We start from the raw sequence: 12,355 nt of genomic DNA, 5'->3' as shown, positions 1-12,355 counted from the left end.
CATCAGTCCTCATTCATCTAACAAATATTTATTGAGGTGGCACTGTGTGCCTGGTATTGAGCTAGGATGTGGGGCACAGAGGTGAGCAAGTATACAAGATAGTCCCACGTGCCTGCCCTCTTTCAGCTTATATTCCAGTCATGCTAATGTTTATTGGATTCACAGAGCTCAGTCTGTTAGCCAGCAAATATTTACTGAATATTTTCTCTGTGCCAGGCACTAGTATTTCTAGAATGAACTAAATGGACATGCCAATCCCCCTTGCCCCACGGACAACCTAGGAAAGAAGGCACATCTACTCAATTAAGTGTGCAAAATGCTATGAAACAGAAATACAAGGTTCCTAAGAAAACTTGGGCAGGGAGAATACTCCCTCTAGCCAGGCTGAAAAGAACATTCTCCTGAAACTTTCCAGTTTATTAAGAGTGAAACAAGCACAGCACGGATGGAGAGAGCCAGTAGCCCGGGGCGGTCAGCAACGAAACAAGGAACAGAATCCAGTGCGCCAGGAGGCAGTGTGGTCAGTCTTATTTGCACATTCGCTTTGCTTTCTCCTTGGTTTTTTGCCTTTGGAGTTCCTGTAGGGTTAGGCTACAGAAAGTAGAGCAAGGTGGTCAGATTGCTTATAGCCACAGTAACGTATTCAGAAATTAGGGTTATCTTTTTCTAGTTAAACGCTACAGCAAGCACCCCGAACCTTCATGATGACAAGAAGCTGGAAAAGGTGCAAGGTATGGAATCTCTAAAGACAAAGCTATTATACAACTATGGCAAGAACATTCCCCCACATAAGGTCACTGGATCAGAGCCTAGAGGATCGGTTCAGAGATTCTGGAGAGCCAATGAGAAATAAGAGTGTCTCATGCGTGCAACTGAGGCTCCGACAGTCATGACATACCCTGGAAACGCGTAAAAGTGTTTGCCTAGAACATCCTTGTGCACACATTCTGCACCGCTGGGTTCTGAGCTCCTCACCCTCTGCGTTAGGAAAGGGTGGCTATGCTTGGAGGACTCCCATGTTCCAGCTGCATCAGCCGACCTATAGCAGGTAGGTAAGAAATGTTAGTTGAATTATTACAGGTTTGTTTCCATTTGTTACCTAATCCCCTACAGGGTAAGAAAAATATAGAAAAGTCTAAGGATGAGGGAAGGGAATGTACAAATGATAAGTTAATTTAGTTTTCTTACAGTCTAGACAAAGTGGCAATAGTAAGAACTGCTTAATTCAGCTTCTGCTTACAGGAGCACAGATCCACTTCTCTGTCCAGAGACATAATCAGGACAAAAAGTCATATATTATAGCATCTTCTTAAGGCCAACAAAGGCTAAAAGTGGATGAAGTTTAAAAAAAAATCAGAGAAGGACAAGCCTGGGAAGTTAGAACACAGGAGGGTTCCAGCATCTGATCATCTGGGTTCATTATCTTAGCTCCACCACCGACAAGCTGTGTGGATTTCTAGGTAAATTACTCAGGAGGCCCCTTTCCCCTTCCTTACAATTGATTCCTGCCTCACAAGTTTTTTCCGAAAGAATCGTTCATGCTAATGCCCTTAGCACAAAATTTCTGGCAGGTAACAAGTGGTCCATACATTTTAGTTTCTACTCCTAAAGATGATCCCAATTTCCTCCGAAACATTTCTCAATAAATCAGTCTGCAAGGTATATAAATCAAGGTAGCATGTCATAACTCTGTGAAGGTTTTTTTATGTAAATATGTTCACAATTCATTAAAATAAAAGTGGGCATCACACCACACAATGGGTTCTTTAATCCCGGTCTATCTGAACTCCTAGTCTTCTCTCACCCAGGCAAACCCACTCCCTCACAGAAGCTTCAGGATGGGTTCCTCTCTTAAAGACGATTAAGCATTAATAGACTGGCTTACTTTGCCACAATCCCAGGATACTAAAAGTCTAAAGCCTCTCTGCCTCGGGAGTTTGTCTGTTCCTGGCTTCAGGCCTTCACTTGTCGCGCAGGCCTCGTGCGGGAGGGTACAGAAGGCATTCACCTCCACCCAAGTCAGGATGAGACAATAAAGGCGCCCCCTCTCTCCTTTGTTCAGGCTGCGAAGTGTCGCCACTCTCGGAATAACAATCTCGCTGGAAAATGGACACATTTTCCCTCCCGGTTTTGTCTTTGCCTCTTTCTGCAGATGAACAGCTACCATCTGCGAGCGTTCTGGGCCCTCACTCGCAGCTTGCATTCCAATCTGCCTGCGGCTTTTCTTTGCCTCCTTTCAGAGGTCCCAGAATGCCAGCGCTACCCCTGGCTCGGGCGGGACGGGGAGCGCGAGCTGCCGCGGGCCCCGCTCCTTTAACCCCCGGCGCCCGGCGCCGCAGCTCGGGCGCAGCCCAGTCCTTCCGCGGCAAGGCCCGCCCCCGGCCGCCCATAGGCTGCTTGGAATAGCAACAGCCTGTGTCACTGCAAAGGGCAAAGCCTTCGGAAATAGAAACAAAGTTGGTCCCCAATTACCCCGGCTGGCCCCGAAGTTTCCCCCTCACTCTCCTGGAACATGCTGGCATGGAGAGAGTGAGCGCGCCCGGCCCGGGGGGGCGCCGGGGGGGTCGCGCGCCGCGGGCCAGGCAGTGACTCGCGGTGGCCATGGGACCTGTTGAGAACACAGAGGGCCCCGCTCTCCTGAAGCCGCGGGGCAGAGCCGCGGAGGCCGAGGGCAGCAGCAGAGCGGCCGGCGGCCGGCAGCCTCCCCCGGCGGCCAGAGGTAAACGGGGACCCCCGGCCCGGGGTCCCGCGCAGGCGAGCGAGCGGGCGCGGGGCGCCCCCCTGCGGGGCGCGCGTGCATGCGTGTGCACGTGTGCGCGTTTGCCCGCGTGTGGGCCTGGGTGCGCGCTGGGTGCGTGGAGAGGGGTCGCGGTTGCGGGAAGGCGGGATGAGAAGGATGTGGGATGCTCGGTGAAGTCTTGCTTGGACTTTCTGGGTTAAAACGAGTCACACAGGCGCAGCTGTCCGGATAAATCCCTTCGATGGTGTTTGCATCAATACATCGTGGAAACCTTTTTCCTTTCGGAAAGGTGGACCGGCGAAATTGCCGCAGGCACAGCCACATGCACACTCTTAACATTTATTGTCGCCTAGTCCTAAGGGGATTTTTATAACCACCATTTTAAGATTCACTCTTTTAAGGAAGCTGCACGAAATTATGAGTTATGTAGGCATGGTTTAGTGAGTAATCAGTGATCACAACTTTCCTTTCAAATTCCCAGCATCTGCTTGAGATGGATTGGAGCATTATTCAGATTCTGAATCTTTGCTTCATTTGCTTCTGCTTTCCTTAAAATTGGCCTTTGGAGCTGAGGTTTGTTTATTGCTTTTACTTTCAGAGGTGAAATTTGAATAAGTTCTAATTCATTTCAGTTATCCTGGGTAAACCAAATGCCATTCTTCCTTTCCACATTTACAAGTCTCACCAACATTTTGCTGCCTCTTCCTATTCCTTTGGTTTGTTCACAAAGGAATAGAAACTAATTGCAACATTAAATGAAATTGAACATAAATAATTCTCAGCTTCCTGCTTCTTCCCCAGCCCTGTGCCCTCTAATCATATAGTACATTCCCACGCCCTCTTTTGCAATTTCATGAACAACCCAAAACACTAAATAAGACAAGAGGCACTGGCCCTTTCCTTTGGATTGGGAGTGTGCACCTAGGTTTGCATGATGGGTTTGTCTACTCTAGGAATTGCCCCCACGACACCCTCAGCCTTTCCTCTCAAGTCCTGGCATCCTCTTTCAGTAAGGCCAGCCTTGCCCCCCCTAAGCAGAGCCGCCCCTTTCCCAGAGGATGCCTGTTTCCTTTCTGGTCCCTGAGTTCCTAAGAGCAGGCAAGGGAAACATGTATTCTGGGGTAAAGGTGAAAAGTTGCAAAGGTCTTTTCCCTGAATCCCTGAGAAACTGAGCTGCTGTGCTGGGACGGCCACAAAAGGGCTAGCTGAATAACATCTATGATAAAGTCACAAAGAAGATGGAAAGAAAGTGGTGCGGGAAAGGCCTCTCTGGTAACACTTTAAAACTGATTATTTCATTTTGATATAGCTTTGAAAGCACGGTACACTCCTAGTAATTTCTATTGCCCAAGTTCACAACTATCCCAAAGGAAGGTAACATGCACTTTATGTTTACAAAAGTTGAATGGAAGCACATAATTCAAATTTGAAGTTCAACTGTTTATGTTGTTGTGAAGAAATGGTAGATGAATAAACACCTCTTTTACATAATCTTTTCAATTTAAATTAACTTTTATTAGGTAGAAGAGGAAACCTGTTTCCCTAAAATCTCAAATGAATGCAGCTTTGATTTGTGCTATATCTAGTTTGTATTTAGAGGGGTGTAAATCTTCTATTATTACTTTTGTAAATTTTCCTAAATTGTCTTAAGCATTTCTTGGTACCAAAGGCAATTATCACACGTATGTATATAAAGAACACGGGTGCAGACATGCGTGGTTTTGAGCAGCTATTTAATCTCTCTACTCATTAATGCTGGGACTGTATTTTAGCCTGTTTTATGAAGATGCTGAGGTTTAATAAAATACTATTTGTCCAATACTCCATTTGACTTCTTTGTATTTTAAATTTCCATAGTTTCTTCCACCAAAAAAACACAGAGTATTTAAAATATCCTCAATATTTATCATAATGTTCCGGCATTTGAAGGTAGAAAGTTTTCCTATATTCCTAGATGGAACAATTCAAGCGTGAAGAGGAATGAGTTATGCAACCCAGGACAAGGAAATGAAATTATCTAAGATACAGAAAAACAAAACAAAAAACAAAACACGCTAACCTCTGCCATGGTTATCCCCTTTAATGCCACTGTGGCACAATGACCAGTTTTGGCATGTCTCCTCAGCCAACCCTTCAAACTGAAAAGAGCTCAGTTCTCAGGACTAATGCTAATGAATTGAAATTCATTTTCAAGAAGCTATGACTCAAAGTGGGTGCATTTTTAGTAAAATTTTCAGGTTCAAAGACATGTACTTGGCCCCATAGGATGGAGTGGAGCTCAATGTGAAGAGCTGGTGTCTCTAGCCAACAGCTGGATATCTAGGTAAAGTGAGAAAGCATAGACTTCGGGGACGTCGCCCACAGAGGGGCGTGAGGCCGGCAGACGCGTGGTTGGCCAAGTCCTCCCCGCGGCTGGTGCAGAACTGCCCCTGGCAGCCTCTGGCCGGGGAGGTCCGATTCTGCCCCTTCATCTGTCCCTTCTTCTGCAGGACATGACAGCTGACTAGGGGGAGGGAACCCTCAAGTCTCTCTTGACTCCCACCAGCACTGCCCTTTCCTCTCCGTTCTGCCCCAAAGAGCAGAAACCAAAGCTGTATTTACTGTATGCAGGCCAGTCCTCGGCTCTCACTCCCCAGCTGTGCTCGAGCACCCACGACACTGAGGGCAGGACTCACTGACCCCCTGGGAAGGGCTGTACCCATCCACCCCGAAGACCCTTCTAAGTCCAGGATTTAAGAATGCCTGCGGGAGCAGGCGTAGCTCAGTGGTTGAGCACCTGCGTCCCATGTATGAGGTTCTGGGTTCAATCCCCGGTACCTTCTTCAAAAAAAAAAAAAGTGCACGCTTCCACTGACCAGATGAATTCCCCAAGGCAATTGTTCTCAAGCACTGGTAAGGCTGTGCAGTCCTTTTTTCAGGTAGAAGCTGCTCTGGTGGAAAGAGGGGAGCTGAGGAGCGGAGGAACTGCAGCCTGCCACGTCGTGCTGGGCCCCCTCCCACCCCTTCCCTGTAGCCCTGAGAGGAGCCTTGGAACAGGATCCCGTTTTGCACCCCAGGGCTCTACCGCCAGCAGGCGCGCCAGTCGCCGCTGTGGTCAGCCTGCCCTGTTTGGAGGGCTGTGGCCTACTCTGCTCCTCTGGAGTTTGGGCTCCCAGGTTTAGCCAAAACTGGCGCCCCCTGAATTCAGTCAGCTTGAGCTCTCTCTGGTTTGCTCAGGTAGCCCACCTCTACATGTAGGAGACACCAAGAAGAATATTAGGAGCAAACACATCCCAACAGCCACAGGAAGGGAAGAGAAAGGCAGACCGAGAAGCATGACCTGAGGACAGGGCTTTGGTTGTGAGAAGAGGGACTCCAGCAGGCCAGGCGCCTCGGGTGCACCCAGGGCCGCTCAGAGTTGGTGAGTTACGGGGCCGTTTTGATTTTTCCAGGCTTTCCAAAACCTGTGACAAAATTGCTGTGGTTTGAAAACACACGTGTTTGGCAAATGAATGACTGTTCCCAACAACAACGAAATTGTTGAGTATATGATATTCCCAAGGAACTGATAGAATCTGTGAACAGGTTAGTTCCTGAGGAAGCAAAGACTCCTCGGGCTGATGATGGGACCAGTTTCAAAGATAAACATCTCCTCTTTCCGTCCAGTCAGCAGCTCTCTGTCACTGCACATTTAACCTCCCTTGGAAATCAGATCACAAGTCTAAAGGCTTTTTGTGCCTGGAGGCCTGGGCAAGTAGCCCTCTGGAGGGGATCTCCTGGGGAGAGAGAAGGCTCTAGGCAAACATGGTGGGTACAGTTTCCCTGCCCATTCTGGGGGGCTTTGGCACACACAGCAGGGCTCTCGTCCCCTCTGAGGGCACAAAGATGTGCTCACTTGCCACGGGCCACCTCCCAGCTTGCAGATGCCCGAGGGCTGCCACTCACCAGCACCCCGCAGCAGCCCATGCCCATTCCAAGCGGTCGGTGCCCCCCACAGGGGCAGTTAAATGTCTTTACCACAGCCCTTCTCTCTACCGATGACAGGCACATGCCTGGGGGAAGCAGGTCAGGCCTGAATGTGAGCCCTAGTGAAGGCTCAGTGGTCTGAGTTGTTACCAGCTGGTTGGAAATAAGAACTCAAATCATGACGCATCCACCCTGGAGCAGCCTGAGGAAACTCAAATCTCCATGGACACAGAAAAGATGAACTGGCCAATTTTTAAATGCCGTAGAGGTGGGGGATTTTTTTTTTTTTTTTAATTCAAGAATCGTTATTTTTTTAATTGTTTCTTCATCGGTAGCAGTTTCTCAATAGAAAGAACCAAGGACCGCTTAGACATTAGAGTGCAGTTAGCTCCAGTCTCTACAAGTTGAAGCAGCTAGTTATTCATAGTGTATGACCAAAAACTGGCCTGATAAAATTTTAGGTTGAGTGGAGTCAGGGTATCCTAGCTTAGTTTGTTTTCTCATACATAGTTTTCTCCAGAAGGGTGAGTAATTGGAAAAAATAATAATGCAGTGAGAGCCATTTGAAGGACACCAAGAATGGGGGTGGGAGAGGAGAAACATTGGAATCAGCTTCTTCCCAAGGGCCTCTTTGACCAAACGCAGGCGATTTCTCAGTCCATCAGCCCTCGCGAAATACTCAGTCCTGGTTAAAGTCACAGGGGCCGAAATCCCACAGAATACTTCCCGGCTGAAGTATTAGTCAAATATATTACCTTCAGGGTAAATAATACATTTATATGGGTCTGTTTGTATTTGGGTTCCTTCTTCTTCATTGGTATCATGTTTTTTCTTATGTCATATCATACTCTGCATTTGTTAAATACTCTGCCTCAGCAATATACTCATTTTTCTGTACAATTTAGATCGAAGTAATCCATAAGACTATAATAATTTATCACATCCTTCTAATCTTAGGAGCTTTCATTATTTTTGAACAATGACTCATTTTATACTGTTCTGCCAAAATGTCAGGGAGAAAATGTAGTTATTCGCTTGACTTATAGGAGCGTTTTTTCCCCTTAAGTAAGGAATTTAACTTTAGACTGTTAAAGTTTGCTTCCTTTGGAGGTAATTATTTCTCAGAAACACTCATGACTCACATCTGCCTGACATTGTTGGGCTCTGAGGCTGTTAACTGGGTCCACATTTTATCCAAAATGTTTCACTCCTGCCGGCACCTGTGTCCATACCGTAGGTCTGGTTGGAGTTGGGAGCTTCGTGCCATGCTCATTTAGAAAGCTGCGGGAATGAGAGCTCAGCTTCTGGTGGGCAAGTCGTAGTAGAATCACCTTGCACAGTGGGTGAGAGAGTATCCCCCAGGAAAGAAATGCTTCTTTGGTCTCGGCCAACTAAATGATAGAAAGCCCAAGGCAAAAATCACAGGAAGAATTTTTCATGATGTAAGCCCACCTTTATAACTACAGCCAATTTTGGAAACAAAGGAATTTGAAAATTCATGGAAAGGTGTGATTGTTATATTGGGGAACAAAACAACATCTTATTCCCTTAGCCGGCTGTTAAGAGCGAACTGTTTCAAAGTTCCACCTCTGTAGTATGGAGATTTGAACCTATATGTTCAAATTAAACATTCCTTTGTTGAATGATGACTGTGAATCATATACTTCTGTGACTCATGTCCCTTCTGATCCTTACAATCCATTGAGGTAATATTGTCCTAGATCTACAGATGAGGAAACTGAGACTAAGAGAATGACAGAAAACATTTACCAAGCACAATTATGTGCCAGGCATGCTTGTATCCCAGTCATTCTTGCAACAACTCTGTGAAGGAAGGAATATCTTTATTTTATGAATGAGGACACAGAGGCTAAGAAGGATTAAGAGGTTTGTCAAAGTCACTTGCTGGTAAGTGGTATAGCCAAGATTCAAATTCAGGTCACTCTTATTCCAGACTGACCTTCGCCATTAGTCCGAGGCCCATCCTGGATAGAAGCAAAGGGACTTGCTCCAGGAGCCTGGCTAACAGGTGGCTGTGCAGGAGCCTGAACATCAGTCTGGAACCAGGGTTTTGTCCATTTGGTCTGTCACACCATCTGGCATCCATGTCTCCACTTCCTTTCTGTCTGTACTATAAACCTGGTGTATTAGTCAGCCAAAGGGGTGCTGATGGAAAGTACCAGAAATCTGTTGGGTTTTATGAAGGGTATTAATCTGGAGTAGGCGCTTACAGTTACCAGGCCATAAAGTTTAAGTTACTTCCCTCATCAACGTCTGTTTCCATGCGTTGGAGCAAGATGGTTGCCGACATCTGCCAGGGTTCATTCAGGCTTCCTGGGTTCCTCTCTTCCTGGGGCTCTGTTTCTCTCGGGGCTCAAGCTGCTGTGCTCTTTCCACAAGGCCAGCTATAGACTTTCAGACGAATGACTCTGTCTCTCTCCCCGGGGCTCAATTCTCTCTGGGCTCAGCTGCTGTGCTCCTCTGTGTGTGCTTACTTCCTGGGCTCCAGCCAAAACTCCAACTAACTCTTCTGCCATGTCATTTTCTCTGTGAGTCCCCACCCATTAAGGGAGCAGAGACTCAACATCCTACTGACATGGCCCAGTCAAACCCTAATCAAAATTTAATCAAGTAAACCTCTGAATCCAATATAATCTAATATGCCCAGATGAAAAAGCCAGTTCACAAACAGAATCCAATATCTATTTTTGGAATTCATAAATAATGCCAAACTGTTACACCTGGGTACCCAGTGACACTAATTTCAGAACTTTATTGCATTCTATTTTAGCTAGTGCTCTCATGTTTCACCTGACATATTTTTTCCTGTAAGATTATACATTCCTGGATGAAGCATACATTCTTGTACCTATCAGAGCTCTGAGCAGACTGGAAATGCTTGGAAAGTACTGCTCACAATAGGAAAGAACGATGCCTTGGCCAATATATTTCCAGCAGGTACATCAGAGTTCACACACATGTGGCACGAGTGCAACCATCCTGTGCTGTCAAATCATCTCAACACTGTGCCCATGATACCACCACAGCTGGTTCGGGCTTGCCGTTCAGATGAGCCTTGCCTGCCATCTCTGCCCCAGAGGGTGCGGGCACAGGGCACTGTACCTCCTTGTTAAATGGACAAATGACTGAAGAAGTTGGGTGTTGAACTGAATTAAGGACATTTTAATCCAGTCAATACTGAGTACCTCCCTGTGTGATAGACATAGTACTGGTTGCTTCAGCATTTTAAAAAAAAGACATCTAAGACAATTATCTCCGACAATAGACTTTACCAACCCGTCAGAAAGATAAGAATCTAAGTAACTACAACACAATCATTCAGCAAATTCAGTGTCTACTAAGAATCAATTGTAATTCTAAACTCTGGGGTCTAGTGATTGACAGAGATAGGCATGCAATGCAGATGTTTATTGACAATTGGGGGAGACAGGCAAGGGAGCAATTTACCTAGGTTTTGAAGGATTCTACAGGAAAGTAAGGCTAAGCTGAGTCAAGGTACAACTGAGTTCAAGAGATTTGCAGAGAGCATTCTAGATAAGAGAAAGATAGCTTATATACAAGCTCGGAGAAGAAAGCATGGCGTATTCAGGGAACTGCATATATAGCAGTATCGTGGGCACACAGAGGTCAAAGCAGGGGAAAGGAATGACAAAGGAATCTGAAGAGGTAAGCAGAGACCATAGTCAGGAAACCCTTGTGTCTTAGTTCCCAGAGTTGCTGTAACAAAGTTCCTTAAACTGGGTAACAACGGAAATTTATTCTCCTACAATTTTGGAGGCTCAAAGTCCAAAAATAAAAATTTCAGCAGGTCTATGCTCTTTCTGAAGGTTCTAGAAGAGGACCCTTCCCTGACTTTTCTAGCTTTTGGTGCTTACCTGCAATCCTTGGTCTTGGCATGTAGCTGCATCACTCTAATCTCAGTCTTCATCTTCACAGGGCCTTCTTCTCTCAGTGTCTGTCTGTCTCTGTGTCCATTTTTCCCTCTTCTAAGGATACCACTCATAATGAATTAGGGCCCAACCTAATGCGGTTTGGCCTCCTCTTAACTAATTACATCCTCAAAGACCCTATTTCCAAATAAGGTCCCAATCACAGGAATGGGAATTAGGATGCAAATTTATCTTTTTTGAAGGATGCGATGCAACCCACAGCAGCTTGTATGTTAAATACCATAGCAGCGCAATCCATGGGAAGGAGAGCATATCAGTTTAGAGAAATCAGGAAAGAGTTTCTGAAAGTGATACTGGTGGTGGCCCCTTGGAAGGTCCCAATTTCACCATTATGGGGGTCACCATTATGGGGGTCACCATTCCCCAGCCCCCATATGTGAACTCCAGCCTGCCTCCTTGCTCCGCACCCTTCCTCTCACCCACACAGATACACACACAATAGGCTGAGGCAGCCTTGTGAGTCCTCTAATCATTTCTCTTTTTTAAAATACGTATTTATTTTTTTAAAAGATACTTAGATTATACAAAATGTTACACAAAAAATAAAAATATAAGGTATTCCCATATGCCCCATACCTCCCATCCTTCCCCACATTAGCAACTTATTTCATTAGTGTGGTACATTCGTTGCACTTGATGAACACATTTGGACCACTGCCACTATCTAATCATTCCTTGCATCGACTTCCTGTTTCCCTGGGTTCTTACCCTTCACTTCCTGTAGCTGATCTTTTCTATTATCCTTGCTGCAATCCATATTGGAGTCCTGCCCCTTTGCCTTGATATTCCCAAATCCCGCGCCCACAAGCTCTTAGTATATTTTTACCGATGCGCTGAAGAGGGACATAATGCAATTAATTGTGAAGTAGGCCTATTCTTAAAACTCTTGTGTCAAATCCACCACTAGGAATTTCTTGTAAACCAACTTTTCTAGATCGTTTCAGTTCTTGTCCCATTGCTCACTGGGGCTCTCTGGCCACCCCCACCCCCACAACTTGACAACTTGTCCTGACATTTTCTTCCATTTCTCCTCATTTCTGGGCTTTCTTAGTGATTCTTTCTTGAACACACATACATCCATGTCAAAAGCCTTCCTTTATCTTGCAAAGAGCATCTCAGCGTCTTCTCTGCCTTGCTCCCCTGGTGGGTCCCTTCTGTCCCTGCAGCTCACCATCGTCAGCAGCCCCGTGGGCTTCTCCCTCAGCAGCCACGTGCCCGTCCAGGTGTTTATTTAAGTAAACTAAATGCTCTTCCCCAAAGAACCACCATCTGTAGCCTATACAGTCGTATTTGTTTTCTTCCTATTTCATTTCTTTAAATAAATCACCAGAGGTGATGGCTCCCACAATTTTTGAGTACATGAACTCCTTCTGAAATAGAAAAACAATTTCAAACCTTCTCATGATAATATTTGCAGTCTAAAATATAAAAAAACAGAAAACTATGCATTCACTAGCGCTTTGAATTTTTTTTATCACCTCTACAGAACAATTGAAATCTTGAAGTACAAACGTATGTTACTATTTTTTAATATATATTTTTTATGAGAGAGTTGTGAACTTACAAAACAATTGTGCAAATGTGCAGAATTCCCACAGAGTACCCCTCTACCATGTATGTTACTATTTTTCCCAACATTAAATAATCCCTGGTGGGTCCCTTATAAAGACTCCGCTGATTTTCAGACATCCATAGCATA

At 45.6% G+C, this 12,355-nt stretch overlaps 1 protein-coding gene across 2 annotated transcripts in view; it reads left to right on the top strand.

Moving 5' to 3' along the window:
* Window positions 1-2,380: 2,380 nt before the first annotated feature.
* The window catches only part of SLC2A12 (solute carrier family 2 member 12), a 50,446-nt gene continuing 40,471 nt past the window's right edge, over window positions 2,381-12,355 (top strand). Inside the window, exon 1 of one of the 2 annotated variants that reach the window (XM_058307511.2) lies at window positions 2,381-2,719. In XM_058307511.2, the coding sequence (XP_058163494.1) occupies window positions 2,602-2,719 (118 nt within the window). In that variant the 5' untranslated portion in view covers window positions 2,381-2,601. The remainder of the gene's footprint in view (window positions 2,720-12,355) is intronic. The other variant, XM_071218669.1, reaches the window with a different exon arrangement.

The sequence above is a fragment of the Dasypus novemcinctus genome, chromosome 11 (genome assembly GCF_030445035.2).
Source record: "Dasypus novemcinctus isolate mDasNov1 chromosome 11, mDasNov1.1.hap2, whole genome shotgun sequence".
Lineage (NCBI taxonomy): Eukaryota > Metazoa > Chordata > Mammalia > Cingulata > Dasypodidae > Dasypus > Dasypus novemcinctus.
The sequence above is the reverse complement of the archived record's forward strand: the minus strand, read 5'-3'. Positions and strand labels throughout refer to the sequence as shown.